Source organism: Saccopteryx bilineata, chromosome 4 (genome assembly GCF_036850765.1).
Source record: "Saccopteryx bilineata isolate mSacBil1 chromosome 4, mSacBil1_pri_phased_curated, whole genome shotgun sequence".
NCBI classification, from domain to species: domain Eukaryota; kingdom Metazoa; phylum Chordata; class Mammalia; order Chiroptera; family Emballonuridae; genus Saccopteryx; species Saccopteryx bilineata.
The window spans coordinates 259,383,493-259,403,837 of record NC_089493.1 but is presented as its reverse complement, the minus strand read 5'-3'; the positions used below and the strand labels follow the sequence as shown (position 1 = coordinate 259,403,837).

At 40.1% G+C, this 20,345-nt stretch overlaps 1 protein-coding gene across 3 annotated transcripts in view; it reads right to left on the bottom strand.

Annotated features, from left to right (window-relative positions):
• The window catches only part of MEGF10 (multiple EGF like domains 10), a 195,641-nt gene that overhangs the window by 131,664 nt on the left and 43,632 nt on the right, over positions 1–20,345 (bottom strand). For all 3 annotated transcript variants that reach the window (XM_066274255.1, XM_066274256.1, XM_066274257.1), the window contains exons 2-4: positions 9,321–9,453; positions 1,566–1,667; positions 26–126 (exon numbers count right to left, since the gene is read on the bottom strand). In XM_066274255.1, the coding sequence (XP_066130352.1) occupies positions 26–126; positions 1,566–1,667; positions 9,321–9,436 (319 nt within the window). In that variant the 5' untranslated portion in view covers positions 9,437–9,453. The remainder of the gene's footprint in view (positions 1–25; positions 127–1,565; positions 1,668–9,320; positions 9,454–20,345) is intronic.

The following is a 20,345-nucleotide window of genomic DNA, read 5'->3' as shown; positions in this document are numbered from 1 at the left end:
CTCAAAGGAGAAAGCTCTTACTTACGGACACACATTTCCCTGCTTTCATAAAAGCCGGGACAGCACTGGGACTTGCGCCTGTACATAGTTTTTTCCCCGTGACGATAGGCTGTCCGATAACTGATTCTATACAGAGGGAAGAGAAGCACATTGTTACCTCTTTTGACCTGCAATTTGATTAGAAATAAAGAATTAATATTTTAATACAAAGAACTACTTAATATAATAAAGGTATTAAAAGCAAAGTACTCTAAAATAATTCAGAAGAAACATGGAATATCTTTTTTGACCAATATTATGCTAGCTCTTATCAATTTGCTAAGAATATATATAGTAAGGTTGTTCATTGAAGCCAAACTATATTTCATTTCAAGGGATCAGAGGTTTCATGTATTCCCTATTTCATTTATTTTATCTTAAAAAGTATTGATAATTCCATATAAGACACTTATCTAATCATCATTTACTTACATATATTTTAAAGGAAAAATTCAGAGAATTATTTTAAAACTCTATGACAATGCAATCTCATCCCACTATTAAATAATGGGTACAGCAAAAGTAGGTTTACAGCTCTTTGTATGAAAAATAATATAGTAAATAATAATATAAAAATAAACTCTGTGTTTCATGTACTCACAATTGTAAGCCTACTTTTGCTCCATCTTGTAGAAGGCTTATAGACCAAAAAAAAAAAAAAAACCCTTAAGTATAACTAAAGCTTCATCCATCCACTTAACTATATTCCAGGCACTGTTCTAGGTACCAGAGAAATAGCTCATAGTGAGAGGGAAAAAAAGAAACAAAAAGCCTGCTCTCAGGGAACTTACATTCTACTGGGGAAGACAGATCTGCAGAATTAAGTAAAGATGCACACTAAACAAATAAACATATCATATAGTGACTGGTAATGATTAAATGGTGTAAAGAAAAATAAAGCCCAAGTAAGGGAATATTTGTTTAGCTGGTGTGGTCAAGGAAAGCTTGTCTAAAGAAATGGCATTGAGTATAACCTCACTTAATGCAGCATGAATCAGCAGGTGCCACACTGGACCCCTGACTCATACTCCTATATTTTACAAATGAAGTTAAGGTAACACAGGTCTCTCTGTAGTAACTAATATTTAACATACACTGTTTTGTTTTCTGTTTTCACATTTATAGAGAAAAATTTGTGCCTTATTTTACTAAATTGAGGTCAAATTTAAGTTAGCCTAAATTGAGTCAGATGTTCAAGTAGAAACATATGCTGAGATATGAGTTTTTTTGTATCTGGTGATGTCCATATTTAAGAATGTCTCCCCCAGTAATGCACAACACAAAAGCTGGGTGAATTCTTGCTAACCAGACAATGGTAACCAGTAGACATGTTGTCTGTCCACTCCTTAAGGACACAATCTTTTTGTTTTTCTGTTATCTCCTGTGATCTGAAATAAGGCTAGGACAGTAGCAAGCACTTAGTAACTATCCACTAAATGAATGAATACACCTGCTCAAGTATTTAATGACTTATCAAACTCTATCCCAGCTAACCAAACTCATAAATTTATCCGAGCTTTCATTACCTGTGCCGTGTGCATTTAAACCAGTTCAGGATGTCCGTGCAGCTAGTGTAGTAAATTTGATCAAAAGGGTGTGGGTATGACTCTTGCACAGTTACTGAGTAGCTGAAAAAAAGAGGAAAAATAAGGAATCATTATTTCTCTTTCGCACATTAATGATATACTATGTAAAAAAGGAAAAACAATCATATGCTACATTAGCTCCATTTGCAATTCCACACTGATGTAACAGAGAATCTCTGTGTTATTACAGCCTTTTATTTGAACCAGAACCCCAAAAGAACTAATAATAATAATGTATTTAAAAAACAAGAGTTTATGTCATAAATTTCAAAATAAATTCACTTGTCTATTCACCATAAACTCTTATATTCAAATTTAAAAATATTATCATCATATATTTTTTAGTATTAAATTTCATCCCTTCACCCCAGGGGGGCTAGGAATAACCAAAACCATTCACAAAAAGGGTTTCCATCTGAGTCTGCATGCAAATAATACAGGTAATCAGCAAAGAGACAGTTTGGGTATTCAGAACATTTTGCTACTCATAGCTGAGACCATTAGCCTAAAACCGTGATGGCGAACCTTTTTATAAAAACCACCCACTTTTGCAGTGCTAGTCAACCTGGTCCCTCCCGCCTACTAGTGGGCGGTCCAGCTTTCATGGTGGGGGGGTGGGGGGTAGCGGAGCAACCAAAGGGCGCTGCGACTGGCCCACCTTGAAAGCTGGACCGCCCACTAGTGGGCGGGAGGGACCAGGTTGACCAGCACTGCAAAAGTGGGTGGTTTTTATAAAAAGGTTGGCCATCACGGGCCTAAAATAATCATACCAAACCTGTTGCTACTTAGGCAGCCTGTTCTCCACTACATTTTCACTACTGTTAATGAAAAAGTAAAAACATGAACTCCTATGAGCCTAACAATGTGGATAAAAAACATCCATGAAGTATAAAAAGAACCTTCAATGTTCAATTCTGTACTTCTTCATTATAAGGCTTTTACAAATTCAAGGCTTTGAGTTCCTGGGGGAGGGTGTGGGAGGATATTTGCTGATGGACAAACACTTGACTTGGAGTGGTAAACACACAATACTGTGTACAGATGATGTGTTGGTGAGTTGTGCACTTAAAACCTGTATGATTTTGTTAACCAGTGTAACCCCAATAAATTCAATTAAAAAAAGAGCCTTAAGTTCCTGTCTACAGGAAAATCTAAAGAATCCTCCTTTTCAGTTTATTTCCTTTTCTTCACCATTCTCTCAAACATTTCCACTAAACTCTTTAGTTGACACTAACAAACAAAATGGGCCACAATCGTGGACTCACTTGCTACAAATCAGTAGCCCAAGTTTATCAAAAGGAACTATCAACTAGAGACGGTACAGAAAAAATGAGGTAGAGCTTTGAGCACGACGGATTCAGGTTAGGTACAGGGCAGACCCTTCTCGTTTGAAAAGCTCTGTAATGCAAGACTCACAGCTTTCTTTCCCCAGCTGGTCTGTTAGTCCCTGTGTACTGAGACAGCCACGAAATAATCATATTATTCACACTTTCCTGTTTATTCTTTGGGACATTGCAACTTGATTTCTAGGTAAATTGAGGGAGTCTCTGTGAATCTTTGGAGCATGTGATGGGCTCTATTGAAAAGATCACTGGATTAGAAGAAACCAGAGTTATAACCCTAATCTGACAGTGAGAATCTGGGTGACCTCCAGCAGATAACCTCACTTCCCTAGATTTTGATTATCACACCTTAAAATCAGGGGATCAGAGATGGTCTTGAAGATCCCTTCCCACACAGCATGCTAAATTTCTAACACACATTTTAGAGGATTATTTCCTTCTAACCTAATCAAGGACACCTGCTGTTACCTGCAAGAACAGGATGCAGTTGCCTACATCTGCAATATAACTTCTTTTGGCAAAAGCAAGAGGCCTCCATTAAAATAAAACCTTCTTGGAATGAAATTTCACATTAAGCCAGTAATATTATCTTCAGACCCCTAGCAGTATCCCGAGGTTCAGGTCGATACAAACTCTGAGACTTCCTTGCCAATTTTTTGACCTTCCTATATAGCTAGCTGCTTGTAAGTAGATAAAATTTAAGGCCTGCCACGTTATCTCTCCTTTCTACTTCAAGTGAAGAGCCAAGCAAATGAACATCCTCTGTGCATGAGCTGCTGCATAGGTGTTCCTACATTACCCATGAACAACACAATGCAACTTTCCACATGTGCTATAGGGATGAAAAAAAACCACTCTAAATTAATGCCAGTTGTATGTGGGGGTTGGGGGGAGGCATTCTACTGGCCTCTACCGTAGTAATTTAGCTTAACTAAATCAGTTTGTTGGAACAAGACCTGATTTACTTTTCCCAAAATTTCAAAGGGCATGGTATGTTGTTGAGGTCTAAATGCCTTAGAGCCAAAATGATCACCAACAAACGATCCTGGCCAAACACATCCCTTTTGATGTGGATGGGGGAACTGATTCCACAAGAGAACACAAAAAATATGTTCACTAACTCGGAGCAGCCTTGAAGAGTGCTTCGATGAGAGGAAATGTTAAAATACAGGAATTTCCTCTTTCTGCCACTTGCTGATCACCAATAATATACATTTGCAGGATGCTTGTCTGGTTTGAGAATATAAAAAAATGCTTATTTCTATAAAAGAGTAATCAAACCATTTAGAATTCCAATTCAATAACACTTATTGAAAAAATTATTGCAATTCCTGCTTTCAAAAAAGCTTCCAAGAAAGGCCAGCCTGTAAATACCAAAAATAATGTGATACAGCTTTAATGGAGACATACAGACAGTTTGGGGGAAATAGGTGTATACAATTCACTGTGTCTTGAGCATTTCTCTTTGATCTTGACTCTTTGCATTAAAATTATTCAGTGGCTCAAACTCAATTCAGAATTGACTGAATATGAATTGCTTTTCACTTTGTTCAGAAACTGAGGTTTCCACTCATGTTTAAAAGAGAAAGGTTTTCAGCTTTGCCAACCCAATTTCTTGTCCCTTATGTTTTTTAATACACATTTTTTCTTTTCAATACAATCTTTCTCTCTGATTTTTATTTTTAATGGTATTATGATCACCTGACCAGGCGGTGGCGCAGTGGGTAGAGCATCAAACTGGGATGCAGAGGACCCAGGTTCAAGACTCCGACGTTGCCAGCTTGAGTGCGGGCTCATCTGGTTTGAGCTTAGCTCATCAGCTTAGACCCAAGGTCACTGGCTCGAGCAAGGGGTTACTCGGTCTGCTGAAGCCCCACAGTCAAGGCACATATGAGAGAGCAATCAGTGAACAACCAAGGTGTCACAACAAAAAACTAATAATTGATGCTTCTCATCTCTTTTTTTATATTCTTATAGTCATGCTATATGCACCTGAGTTTTAAACCTACTTTTTAAACTCAACGAGATATATATATATATATATATCATAAATATAAATATTTTCCACATTAGTAAATAGTGTTCAAATTCTGACTGCCAAATACTCCCCAAGTGACTAAACCTAATTTACTCAATACCAACTGGCTGTTATACAATTAAACTGTCACGTTTCCAGGGGCCACTTTCTGGAAACTGTGTGCTCTCACCACGATGGGAAATGTCCTCTATAATTGGCCCGCCCCCTCCGCTCTTTGTCTCTGCTGTTCCAGCCAATGCCTGAGCCGCTGTTTGAACTTGAACAGCCCTCTGCTAACAGTCCACACCTTCAGGTTCATCAGCCAGCGATCTTCTACCATTGTGCCACAAGAATTTTTAAAGTATGCAATTCCTGACTATTTAGTGAGGGGCACTGACCTCTTTTCTCTTAGATTGGCAAAAAAAAAAAAAAAAAGGACAACAGCCAACACAACGCTACCCATCTGATGTGAATGAATCAAAATTATACCTATTTTTTTTTTTTTTTGTCAGACTGGAAAAAAAGATATCTTTTGGTGTGCCACAACATTTTAGAAATTGGTTGATGTGTGCCATGAGATAAAAACGGTTGAAAATCACTGATCAAGTCGAATTCCATTTTCATTACAAATGAGCAACACCTAGCCCCCAGTGCTAGTGGGCAGGGTAGAGACAGCACTAACAGCACGACCCCCAGACAGCCCCCCTGCCCCTGTCTCCTTTCAGATGTCACGAGGCCATCTGAAGCTTCTAAAGTACAGCGAGTGGCAAATTGTGGGATTAAAGGAATCTGATCTCAATTCGGCACTGTTTGAAGCATCCAGATGCAAAATCCTTTATCTCCTTCCTGCTTGTTTGTTTAATCTTCTCGACACACTGAAAACATATCATCACTGTGATTTTAACCTATTAAGTATTATCCGGGGAGAGACCCCAGCAAGATTTCATTTTAGGTCAAAGAACAGGAGGAAATAAGCCATCATCACTTGGACACATTCCAAAGTGGTTAATTACATTTTATCTGCTTAAATTACCTTGTTACTTTAATCAGATATGGTAATAATCATCACTTCTTATCTCTGCTTGCTTCAGAACTGCCGCTTCCATTGGGACCAGTTCTGCATTCCACCCCCAAGGGCCTGGTTTGGGCAAAGAATGGCCCCTCTTCACGCATGCCTTCTTTAGAAGAAACCCCAGTAGACGGAAGAACTTACACTCACAGAACAGGGAAAGGGGATGGGGAGAAGAAACAGACGCTACATGGAGTTGTTCACTCTCCGAAAGCATGCTGTGCAGAGTTCCTTTAATAACACGCACCCCTTGTGTGTTTTAAGTGACTGGATTTTCATTTTATGTACAACTTCTGAGGACCAGAATTGCTGCACTAAGATGAGGTGTACTTTTATTTGAAAATAAATCATTCAGGCGGTCTGGGGTAGAGGCAGAGACTGCAGTTCCCACAAGCTCCACAGTGACTTTCAGGCGGGAACTCCACAGACCACATTCTGTGAAGCAAGTCTCCAGGTCATTCCACGGCTTGAGACCATCGGCTACAGGTGGGTACTGGTGTCAGGAAAGCCTACAATGAACCCTTTTCAGACCTCCTACCAAGACTTTTGTCCCTGAAGCTAATCATCCTCTCCCCATCTCAACTCAAACTCATTTTAGTTTTTGAAAATACACAAGAACCTGTCACTGCACCTTTATTTGATCAGAGTGTTTTTTTTTTAATTCATTTTAGAGAGGTGGAGGGGGGAGAGAGAGAGTGAGAGGAGAGAGAGAGGAGAGCAAGGGGAGGAGCAGGAAGCATCAACTCCCATATGTGCCTTGACCAGGCAAGCCCAGGGTTTCGCACCAGTGTGACCTCAGTGTTCCAGGTCAATGCTTTATCCACTGTGCTACCACAGGCCAGGCTATTTGATCATTTTAATCCATGCTCCATTCTCCATGCTTGTCAAAGTCATTCCACTTTCTTTTACTTTTCCTTGAAGAATCATTCAGCCTTGTAACAGAAAATCTATCAATAAGAAGGTGTAGCTGTCGATCCTTTCAAGCAGTTTGTATAATTTAGAAAGAATATGGTCAGGAAAAAAAATCTCCATTATTTCCCTAATTTTTCACGCTCAATTTCTCACCTCATTAATGAGTATTTTAGAGGTTACTCTAAATACTTATGCAACAGTGGGATTATATTACATTTAAAAATGAATGCGCCCCTTGTCTGTCTCTCTTTCTCTCCTCTTCCTAATTCATGTCCGTATTAGTCATTTTATTTCCTAACAGAAGGTGAAAGCCCATTGTACAATTATTTACTGGGCACATGCCACATGCAAGGCAGTGCTTTAGACACTCGGAATTATCAGTGGTGAACAAAACAATGCAAGTAAGTGCTAGCAAATTTGGTCAAATACTGAGCAAGGAATCAGGACAAAATGTGTATGTTTGAATGGGTGCTGGATTATTGGAAGTCTGGGAGTCTTTTCTCTTTACAGTCTTTTGCTCAAAATGTTCAATTCTTCACATCTCAACATGCTCCCAAATCCGTATTCCCAAACACGTCCAGATCCATATTTCAACTGATCTTATGACCAATACAGGGCAAACCACACTAATCTCTTCCCTCTCAAATCAACTCCCTCGCTTTTATTTTCCCGTGTGTGCAATGACCCCTCCCCTCTCTCACACAGCAGGCTCTAAATCTCAGCCCCTGCTGCCCCTTCACATCCCATCATCGAGGCTTCCCAGGACCTGTGGCGTTCTATTTCATGGTATCTCACAAATTTGTTTTTACTCCCATTCCAAAGCTATCAATCCTCCAAGAAGTTCAAGCACCAGTGGACACTCCCTTTTCTAAATTTGATATGCACTCATTTGTATATTAATTGATTCATTTTTATTACTTTAATAAATATTATACATACTTTGTTAGTGAAATGTTTTATAAAAGGCACTGTGACGAGTATAAAGAGAATTAATAGAAGGTCCTCCTCTTAAATTCTGCATAATATAGTTCATACCACAAATATGTAGCACTTTATTGCATATATTTATACATATTTCCTCTAAAAAGTTTCACAGTGATACGGAACTCCATTGATAGATCAGGGAGGTATATTTTTGTTATCCACATTGTAACATTGCCAGTGGAGATGGGAACGGGTCCTCGCAAGAAACTATTGATAGATCAGGGAGGTATATTTTTGTTATCCAGATTGTAATGTTGCCCATGGAGATGAGAATAGGTCCTCGCAGGAAAATAACGCTGAAAGGAAGGGACTGGTGTTCCCCAAGAACAGCAGAGCTGCCATGCTGGACAGGCTCTGAGCTTTGTTCCTCCTTCAGTGGGTGACCACAGTGACCAGAACCTGTGCTCTGTGGGGTAGCAGTACAGTGCAAATGGTGACAGAAAAAAGAGACCAAAAGATTGACATCATTTCACTTACAGATATTAAAAATACATATTACTCTCTAGTATTTGACATCTTCCATTTGTTTGAAAAAAACCTGCATTTGCAATGTTCTTTTTGGATAAAGATACTATCTTCGTACGCAAGTAGCACATCAGCAGAGTGGACTGTCCATCACTGTGCCGCATTGTCACATGGCTGTGCTATTTTTGTGTTCCAGAGGGGAATGGCCTATTGTTTTGTACTTCCTCTGTATTTCCTACTGCTAATTGCCCCGATCTGGACCTGACATCATCTGCTCTTAGATAATCTATTTAACCTTGACCTCCTCCAAAACTGTACCACTCTAACCACAGAGGTCTGCATGGCACTGGTTTCAAACTTCCTTTCATTTCTAGACCCCTCCCCATCACTGCCACACACCTGCTGCAGCTCTTCAAAGACGTCTCAGGAGACACTCCCTCCACGCGGCTTTGCCAGGCCCTCCAGAAATCATGTCCCCCTTTCAGGCCACCTACAGCGCATTTTCTTTATGCCATAGATTTCAAGTACATTATTACATACTGTCTTCCAGTGCTCACTCACTCGTCCCCATATAGAAGTCCAACGCCCCCAAATTATTGCAAATAGATTCAGAGCAGGGACAGGACCTGAGGGAGCTCATTTTAATTGACCTGTTCATGTTTTCCCTGAAGCCTCTAATTTCACCTGTATAAGAATCACTATATCAAGTTTTTTTCACATAATATATTTTCTGTAAGACCAAGGTGGCTAATATTGTCTGATTTATTAGATATAGCTAATGATTTTTATATAAAAGTAATTTTACAATCTCTTGTCAAGTTCTAATTTATCTATCAGAATGACAATGATAGTATAATAAGGAATTTATTAGAAATTATTTCTAAGATTACTTTCAGAATTTTTACCTTTCCCAGTGGCTACACACATTAGGGTCTTCAAGATTCAGAGCTGACGCTGTCCTTATCCAGTGGCACAATAACAAACAGATAAAGCCCAGGCATGTGTTCAAAGAAATAACCATTTTTCCTGAAGAACAACCTACAAGGGAAAAAAAAAATCCAAATTAGAGATACATGAAAAGGACCCAGACAGAATCCTTTCAGGACAGCAACCATTTGGTACCAGTTGTCACTAGGGCTGCAACATACATAACAAGCCATGTATTCAAATAGAAGGGTCACCAGATTTCATGGTCCAGGGGAGAGAGGTATTTCTTATGTTGTGCAGGGTGGCTACTGTTCCGTAAATGACCAAAAATGTGCAAATCATCATTAATGGCCACTACAACAAAAGCCCTTCTCATCCGTGCCAACTAACATTAAAGGAATCTGCGCGGATAACTCAGAGCAACACAAGCTTCCAGATTCTCTCACCGGACATATTTCCCTGCTGGAAGAAGAGGGCTCATAGAGGAATCTGCCCTCATTTGTCCCAGAGCATCAATGATAAAACAGAAGCTCCATTGACTGAAAAGAGAAGCACCTCAAGCTCAAACTGAGATTCATTCAATATTCATTTGACATGCTCTGCAGATCGACTATCTTAGGCACTGTATAAAACCAGAGATAAAACACAGATCAAGTCCCTGTCCCTACTCGATAAGGTGTTTATCATTTAATAATTATGACATATATTTCTTACACGCAGTGCTTCAGTGTCCCCATCTGCTGAACAGAAACAAAGCCAGCTGTTTTACAGAGATTTCTACATAGGGTACAGAAAAAGGTGGGAAGCTGTTTGGAAGCCAGTGTTAGTGCAAACGGACCTGGCATTATTTACAGGAAGAGAGACCATAACAGAAAAACAAGTAGCAACATGGTGTACCTGCAAAACAGGCCAGCGAAGGAGATAGAAGAGGGAGGAGAATGATCCAGGCAGAGGGAACTAGGGTGAGGGAGGTTCAGGCACACTTAGGGAGCTCAACTTAATTCCGTGGGAGAAAGAGACAGGGGGCACATCATAACGAGTGTTACAAGCCACTGCAAAGTATGTGAATGTCATCCAAGGATAAGAGAGAGTAGTAAAGGTCACAGAGTGGCATCAGAAAGGTCACTCCAGGCTGCAGGGGAGTGTGATCTGAAGGAGGGGGTTATTGGAGGGAGATTGGATAAGACACCACTGCAGGGTGAACTAAAAAAGCAACAATGAGATTACAGAGAACTGAGTGAAGCGAGGACATTTTTAAGAATCTATAGAATTGGGTGACTGAATGTGGGAGGAAGAGGGAGAAATACGGAAGGTGTAGTATCGCCCCTTGGGTGGAGGGGGGACCCTCAATGAGATGGGAAGCACAGAAGCCCTCCTCCTCTTGGGGATGAAGCTTTAATCCAGCTTTATAAATATCAAGTTTGAAGTTCCTATGAGATATTCAAATGAAGCCATCTGCAGGCATTTATTGAACACCTACTATGTGCTAAGTCAGACCCACTATGTAACAGCTGCAATGGCATGAACCTGACACTCATACCCATCTCTTCACCTTCAGGGACTCAGCATTTAGTAAGAAAGAAAAATGGGCCATACTATGTAAAATCATTTTATATAATCATTATACAAATGAATTAGAATTAGAAATAGCTGATCCATTCCTAATTTAAAAGAAAATAAGCAATAACTAATTAAAATTAAGTAAATTATAAATTGAAATTAACCTGCCTGGTCTGACCAGGCAGTGGCACAGTGGATAGAGCCTAGGGCTAGGATGCAGAGGACCCAGGTCTGAAACCCAAGGTTGCTGGCTTGAGCATGGAATCACAGACATGACCCCGTTGTTGCTGGCTTGAGCCCAAAGGTTGCTGACTTGAAGCCCAAGGTTGCTGGCTTGAGCAAGGGGTCACTTGCACTGCTATAGCCCCAGGTCAAGGCACATATGAGAAAGTAATCAATGAACTAAAGTACCACAACAAATAATTGATGCTTCTCATCTCTCTCCCTTCCTGTCTGTTTCTACTTGTCCCTCTCTCTGTCTCTGTCTCTCTGTCTCTATCACACACACAATAATAATAATAATAATAATAATAATAATAATAATAATAATAAAATTAACCTACCTATTGGTAAACTAGTGAAACTAGCAACAACAGGCCAGATTATATGACCAAAGCAATTTTTTTCTGGGTCAGGCCTGGTGTTTTGAGACATTATAGTAACTTTCCACACCATGAAGTTAACAACTTTTAGTATTTGAAAACCAACTTTATATTTTTTAATTTTTTTCATTGATTTGAAAGAGAGAGGAAGGGAGGAGGAAAAAGGAGAGGAAGAGAGAGAGAGAGAGAAAGAGAAATATCAACTCGTTCACACTTAGTTTTTCCATTTAGTTGTGCACTCATTGGTTGCTTCTCCTATGTGCCCTGACCAGGGATTGAACCTGCAACTCTGGCATGCTGGAATGACACTCTATCCACTGAACCAGCTGGCCAAGGCTGAACTTGCTTTATTTTATAATAACTTCAGGAGCCCTGGCCAGTTGGCTCAGTGGTAGAGTGTTGGCCTGGCGAGTAGAAGTCCCAGGTTCAATTCCCGGCCAGGGCACACAGGAAAGTGCCCATCTGCTTCTCCACCGTTCCCCTTCTCCTTTCTCTCTATCTTTCTCTTCCCCTCCTGTAGCCAAGGCTCCACTGGAGCAAAGTTGGCCCAGGTGCTGAGAATGGCTCTGTGGCCTCTGCCTCAGGCACTAAAATGGCTCCGGTTACAATGGAGCAACAGCCCAGATGGGCAGAGCATCGCCCCCTGGTGGGCATGCCAGGTGGATCCTGGTCAGGCTCATGCGGGAAGCTGTCTCTGCCTCCCTGCTTCCCACTTCAGAAAAAAAAAAAAAAATATCCTTGGGGTCTATAAAGGTAAGTTTATCTTAAAACAAATACATAAACAATAATACCAACAAAAACCTAACCTTGGGAAATACTTTAACCTTCAAATTTGAGAGATGAGATCAATGAAGAAGTATTAAATTCTTCAAAATCAAGACTGTTTATAAGGACAAGTACATTAAGTATATTATGACAAGTTATCTATATCTAACCGCAAAAAAGCTAAAACCAAAGAAAATGTTTGATTGAAAAAAAGAAAAATATTAATTTGAAGAATAATGAAAATATGGTGTATAGCACTGCAAAGGGTTATGAAATATTTAGGGGGGATTTCAACCGTCATGAAATAATTCCAACATATAAAGCATAAATGGGTAGCCAGAGTATGGCTTATAAATTAATTCAAATTACTGATGTTTCTCACAGCCTAACCATCGTGATGTTGTAAAAGCGGAAGCTTGGTATTATGTAACTAAAGCTATTGTACTTAACAGGAGTGAATAAAAAGTTAACAATGACAATAATCAGCTAACATTTCCTGACGGATTACCTGTGCCAGACAGTGTTGAACACTGCATGTGATTTATCTATTTAATCCTCACAGTAACTTACCGAAGGAGGAGGTATTTTTCTGTCCCCATTTCCCCGTTGAAGATGCATAAATATACTGCTGGTGCTTTCCTCACCCATCAAAATAAGAAAACCTTTAATCCATGTGACTTAACAAATAAGCATGCCAAATATCTCTCTGTCCTACGGCTTCATCTATGCCAGGATAAGTATTTCGTTTCAATGAAGTGTGAAATGTGTATATTAACTTTTATTCTTTCCTCAAAGACCCAACGGGGGTTGGTCAGCAATAATGTGCCATCTACTCACAAACAATTACCCCAAATTGAAAAGTTGATATCCTGAGTCACCATCTCAGAGTCAAACCATCTATTTCCCAATTGGAGATGTTTAGTCTGTAAAGTTAGAAATTGCCGCAAGCAATGAATCAAACTTCCAAGAAAAAGAACAAGGCCGTGTGTTCTCTTTTAATGTAAAAACTGTAATGCTAATCTTTCAGAATCCCTTCTTGTTTTGTACTTGATGCATGGCTTTCTGAAGGCTTTAACTTCTCTAAGGGGATGGCAGAACAAAAAGCAGAATTTAGTCACCCCGTTGCTTTTGAAAGTCGGCATACAGAAAAATCAAACTTCCTGGCAAAGCTGCTGGCTGCATTCATGACAAGGAAAATATCAGCGCATTTAAAACATGTATGCATGGCTCCATTTGGTTTCTTATTCCCAAAGCATTTTTTTAATTAAAATTAGAAAATTAACTAAATTTTAGAATAATTTTCATTAAAGTATAAAATGTCAAAGCAAAAGAAATTGCTAGATCAAGAGGTTGGGATCACACAAACTCACAAACACCAGTTGAGAAAATAATTCAAATGTTATATATTCGGTGGGAGGATGTAGTGCCAGCAGTCGCGGCCATAGTGGCCATTCATGGGCAGGTTCCCACTGGATTCCGGCAGATGGTAAAGAAACAGTGGAGGCAAAAATTGGTGGGCCATTCCTTTATTCTAGCCTGGCAATCAGCCGGCGAGTAAACACACAGCGGGAAAACACTTCCCTTTCCATTCAGGGCTCCCAAAGCCACTGACTCATCCAGTTTTTCCTAGACTCAAAGGCCCCACCAGTCTCAGTCACCTCTGGTTCCCCATCTGCACACCTCTCTCTCTGCACAACTTGCTTCTTCCTCAGCACCCTGACTCTTAGCTTCTTTCTCCAACTAAAAATGACTTCCTCCTCCTTCTTCACCTTCTTCCTCCTCCTCCTCCTGCTTCTTCACAATCTTTTCTTGGCGCAAAAACCCCTCCTCCAGCAACTTTAGCATAACAATGGCCCTTCCCAAGCAGAAGATAATTAGCAGTTTCACCTGGGCAGTGCCATTCACGTGGGCGGCACCATTTTTAACAAAGTGAGCAAACATAAATATCACATTGTACAAGCCTATTTGTCCAACAGAGGAAAAGACAATTCAAAAATATTCCTGTGAGCTGTAAAGGGCTCTAGAAACACATTTCAGTGTATTCAGAAGCATGGATGGTCCTTCCTTCTGTTTCATGAGTTTACTGAAGGCACTGACACACAGTCCAAATTAGAAGTGGATGGGGCATTACATATATTCTTTCCCTATTTTATTTGTTTTCTTCTACAGGTTTGGATGAGTAAATGTGGGTACCTTTGTTCCTTTTTGTCAGCCCTGAAGGAAGTTCAATGGATTTTTTTCTTTCTCATTTCTCTTTTTAAAGCTATATCATCTGATCTTACATTATAATCTTCCACTTTGGGGTGTAACAAAAAATAAAATACCATCTTTAAAAAAAATAGCATTATTTCAATGGAAAGAAAAGGTACTACAGTGGAAATCTGCTTTATTAATATAGATATTTTTGGCCCTGGCTGAGTAGCTCAGTTGGTTTTAGAACGTCATCCCGATATGCCAAGGTTGCAGGTTTGAGCTCTGGTCAGAGCACACACAAGAATCAACCAATGAATGTATAAATAAGTGGAACAACAAATTGACGTTTCTCTTTCTGTCTCCCTTCCCTCCCTCGTCTCTCTCTAAAATCAATCAAAAATAGATATTTTGAAAATATTCAAGACTCTAAATTGGATGCTAAGCTACTCCACCCACACAGTCTTCAGTCTTCAAATAACTTTCCTCATGGTTCCATTTAACAAAATTTAAAATGTAAAAAAATAAAGTCATTTGCATGAACCCCCTACTGCCAAACTTGATTGCATCCCATATCATTCACTTAATTATATGGAAAAATCAAAACAGAAAATCAGTACAGCTGATTAGCATTGCTCAAGTGCTCCTGTTAGGAAGGGGCAACACAGCAGGCTGAGTTAACCCTTGCTGCCTGCTCGGAAGGCAGGCGTGGCTGAGGCTTCCACAAAACCTCAGTAAATGATCAGGTTGTTCAAATCCTCACAATGCATGAGTCTGGGAGTGGTTTCTCTATCAGTGTGTTAGGGTGAAATAAATAACAGGGCGTTGACTTGCTAATTTATTTTTGCAACAACAGAGGGATAAATGATTCCAGATAATTCCTTCTGGTTCTAAAATCAATTTCCTTCCTAGAATCATTAGGGGCACACACAAAAATAACTTGGGTGTCCTCACTCATTTTTTTTTAAGTTCATTTCCCTAAAACTCTCTCACAGTTCTCTAAATAAAAACTAACATCTTGATTAAGAATCGTCATATTTAATCGTCATAGGGTAGGTAGCATCCTCTACCCTACCCTCACCCTGTACAAAGGGCCACCTAGTTCACTTGATCACTCATGTTATCTATAAAGGATGTATTAGATTTTCTTTGAATGACTCAGAAAGGCTGTCCAGGTGGGGCAGAGGATTGTGTGCTGTTCTTCTTGCGTCTTTGAGCCTGTGAACAGAGTACTATATTAAATGACAATATTAACAGAGTATTAAAGATGTCAAAAGCGTAACACTTGCTGGTTGCCCTAATAAAACCCCAAATGAGGACTTCCCTGGAAATACTACTTTGCTGATAAAAAGTAATCCTTGAGGCACTGTCATGATTTCTATTTTCACCACCCAAAGTTAGTTATTCTAATAGCATATTACTTTTCCCGAGCATAACTATTCATTTGAAGCAGTACAAGTGTTATATATACTTCTAATCTGGGAGGTCTCATGTCATTATGCTGACATCCAATACCACAACAGAGATATTCTTCTAAGAAAAATTAAATCATGTTGTAATGTCAGTCCCACAGCAGACCTTGGAAGTGCCTAAGAATATAAGTTAAATGAGTGTAGCTATTAACATTATAAAAAAACATTCTCAAATCCTATTTTATAAATGTAGAATGATTTCATAAACAACAAAAAAAGGTCTCTAAATATTAGCATGAAGTGAGTGTTTAGTAACAGTTCTGGAACTTCGCATCAAGCAAAAACTGGGCAAAGCCCTGAGGGTGCCAGGCCCTGGGCCACCCCGAGGGAGCTCAGCACACCACGTGAAGAATAAGAATGACCTGGCCCTGGCCAGATAACTCGGTTAGTTAGAGCATCATCCCAATACACCAAGGTTGAGGGTTTGATCCCTGGGTAGGGCACGTGCCAGAACAGATCGATATCTCTTTCTCTCTCCTTTTCTCTCTCTCTCTAAACTAAAAAAATAAATTAAAAAAAAAAGAATGACCACAAACAGACCATTTCAATGCAGCATGAGGAACAGAGAGGAACAGCTTCATCAATTTAACCAGCCAACCCCAAAGAGATTATCTGGGGGAGACCCTGGTTCCCACTTGCTATCAATTTTGGGAAGTACTCACAATGTCTCTATAAATCCATCACCTACAACCTATGGAAAAAAATCCACAAACAAAACCCACTAAGGATCTATGGTACAAGCAGCTCTGAGGACTACTGTGACTTCAAAAGCAGAGTTGCTGCCGTCAATAGTTTAAAATTTACTAGGGATGAAAATTGTAGATGAAATATAATTATTTGTCAAATGAGTCATTCTGGAAATAAACTGCTAAAGTTTTTCTTTTTTCTGAAGCTGGAAACAGGGAGAGACAGTCAGACAGACTCCCGCATGTGCCCGACCGGGATCCACCCGGCACGCCCACCAGGGGCAAGGCTCTGCCCACCAGGGGGCGATGCTCTGCCCCTCCGGGGCATCGCCACGTTGCGACCAGAGCCACTCTAGCGCCTGGGGCAGAGGCCACAGAGCCATCCCCAGCACCCGGGCCATCTTTGCTCCAATGGAGCCTTGGCTGCGGGAGGGGAAGAGAGAGACAGAGAGGAAAGCGCGGTGGAGGGGTGGAGAAGCAAATGGGCGCCTCTCCTGTGTGCCCTGGCCGGGAATCGAACCCGGGTCCTCCGCACGCTAGGCCGACGCTCTACCGCTGAGCCAACCGGCCAGGGCTAAACTGCTAAAGTTTTAAGAGGAGGAAAAATATCAGTGTGAATAGCAAAGGCTTGTCAAACTTGAACAGAAGCTCACAAAAGGAAAAAATAAACTAAAAGTCATCAAGTGCCTACCCCAGGCCTCTCACCTTACATATGCAATCTCATTGGCAAAGATCAAATGTTTCACCTGAAATCAGACAATTAAAACAGAGCAGATCTGAGTGAGTCCAGCTGAGGACTTTGGTGTCTGAAATCTGCCCTCAGCATCACATCTGGACAAAAGGAAGCATCAGGATAAATGAAAACTGCGGGGCACTTTGCAGAGACAGCGTGAGCCCAGCCTTGAGGGTGGAGCGCAGAAGCTCTTAAGGGATTTTGAGAAGCTGTGCTAGAAAGGTGGGTAGACTTGGGGCTGAAGGGTCTTGAACACCAGGCTAAGAAGTTCAGATGAGGGTTTTTTTCTTGTTTACAGTAAAATATATCTAAGTCTTTGAGCAGGGTGTGGGTGCGTTTTTTTGTTTGTTTCTTTCTTTCTTTTGTTTTTGTTTTTTTTGTTTTTTGTTTTTTGTTTTGCTTTGTTTTTAAGAAATAGGTGCTTTGGAGATTAACACAGAGAAGGTGTACAAAATCCAACCAAGGGAAAGAGACTGGGGATGAAGAAAGTGGGCAGGGGTTAGTGCATTCAAGTGCAAAGTGAAACTGCCTGTCCCATGGTACTAGCCTAAGGAATGCAAAGAGTATGAGACACCAGTTAAGGAAAGAATGGGCAGAACTCGAAGAAATAATAGAAAATATGGTTGATATCAGAGACAGCTGTTTGGGATTTAAACCATTCTGAATCCTAGTTCTAGCTTCTCAATTCATTCTATCCCCCCACCCCCCGGGAAAATAATACATTGCTTTTTTAATACAAAAAGAAACTTCAAACACTACTTCCCAGTCCAGAATTTGGTGCATAAAATTATTATATTTGTTTTCCTAAACTTTCCATGATTTAATACTATTCAATAACATACCCATTTATTCTTCTCAACCTGAAGAATCCTAATATTTTGGTCTACCAAGAAAAAGCCCTTTTATCCCTTTTATAAAATTTACTTTCTTTCCTTTTTTCAACAACTATGCTTTGGCAGCCCTTTTTATACCCTAATGTTGTATCTAGATGCCAGGACAGTGTCTAGTGACCCCTGCCTTATGTAAGCCCATTTCACAATGAACAGAGTAGATATGTAACCAACAGAGTATGGCAAAAATGACAGAGTATATTTACTTCTAAACCTCTGTCATCAGAGGCATTGCATTTTCATCTTTCTTCCTGTATCTCCATTCTGCGGAAGCCAGCTGCCATGTCATTAGGACACTAAAGCAGCCCTATGAAGAGAAGGCTTCACAAAGTGAGGGACTGAGGCCTCCTGCCAACAGCCATGCGAGTGGATCATCCAGTCCCTGTTAAGCTTTCCAGCGACCATAGCCCCTGCTGCCACAGTGACTACAACCTCCTGAGAACCTGAGTCAGAACCATCAGGTTCCTGGCCCACAGAAACTGTGAGGTAACAAATGTTTGTTGTTTTAAGCCACCATACGTTGAGGTCATTTGTTACACAGCAATAGGTAACCGATATGCCTGTATTTCAATACGTCTATGCCAAAACTATTTTGTTCGACGTCCAGAACAGCTCCCAGTAATGCCCACTACTTTGCTGCATCTTCAGTGGCAGCAGCACACAGAAGAAACCACCCGCAACGAGCCTGAACTCTTTTCCCTACGTTACGACTCCTGGCAAAAGCGCATCGCTTTCAAATTCCAGTCTGAGTGATTTTGTTCCTAGAAGCATGACCTTCACCATGCCTGTCTTCTGAAAGGCATCTGCTGCTTCCCCACACAAAGCACTGGCCCAGCTCATCTTCCCATTTGTCCTTAACCGTTTGGCACTTGACTACCCAACAGAATTAACCTGCCCCACAGTAACCGGGAGGGGTCATCGTGTGTTCTGGGCTACTGCTCATGCATTAAACATTAAATGAGTAGATTCATTTCCATTTCTAGGTTACCTTTTCACCTACAAATACACGTTCTTGGCCTGACCTGTGGTGGCGCAGTGGGATAAAGCGTCGACCTGGAACACTGAGGTCGCCGGTTCGAAACCTTGGGCTTGCCTGGTCAAGGCACATATGGGAGTTGATGCTTCCTGCTCCTCCCCCCTTCTCTCTCTCTCTCTCTCTGTCTCTCTCTCTCACTCCTCTCTCTCTAAAAAAAAATCAATAAATAAAATATTAAAAAAAAACAAAAAAAAAACCAAATACACGTTCTTTTCACACTCCTGCATTTGAACTAGTTTTCTACAATTATTTCTGATTAGATGGTGTATCAAATTTAATGATTTTTTCAACCTTTTATTTTGAAAATAATTTCAAGTTTATTTGAGATCTACAGAAATAGAACAAAGCATGTCCTTCCTCCAGACTCACCAGTTCTTAACAGTTTGCCACATTTACTTTATCATTATCTGCATACACATATATATATATGTTTTTAAACATTTGAGAATAATTTGTACTTACCATGCCCCAATACCTCTAAATACTTCAATGTACATTTTTTAAGAATAAGAACTTTCACCTATATAATCATAATACAATTATCTAAATAAAGAAATTTAAAATTGATGCACTACTATTATTTATTCTATAGACCTAGTTCAATTTTAATCAGCTGGCCAATAATGTAATTACTTTAACAATATTTCACATAGAAATTTTTCAAAGTCTTTGCTGAAGAAGTTATTCATTCAATCACCAAACATTGGGTGAAGACCAGCTTTGCCCTCAAAGAGTTGACAATCTAATGTGAAAGTAGTATCATGCAGATGATAATGATAAGGCGATTATTTAACATATGATTAGGTTAAAAGAAGGTTACAGAATAAGTAGTGGGCATTCAGGAAGTATTTCCAACTGGTGAGTGGGCATAGAGATAGCATCACTGAAGATTTTGCTGAGTAGATGAAACTGGGCAGGTTGCACCAGAGAAAGTAGTAAGAGCAGAGGCAAGAGAGACTCGCTTTCCAGAGGGAAAGGCAAGTGAGCACAACTGTCTGAAACAGAGTAGAAAAGTGAGTGGAATAGCAACTCTGGAGCCAGGACAGGAACGATGTTGAATATCATAGTT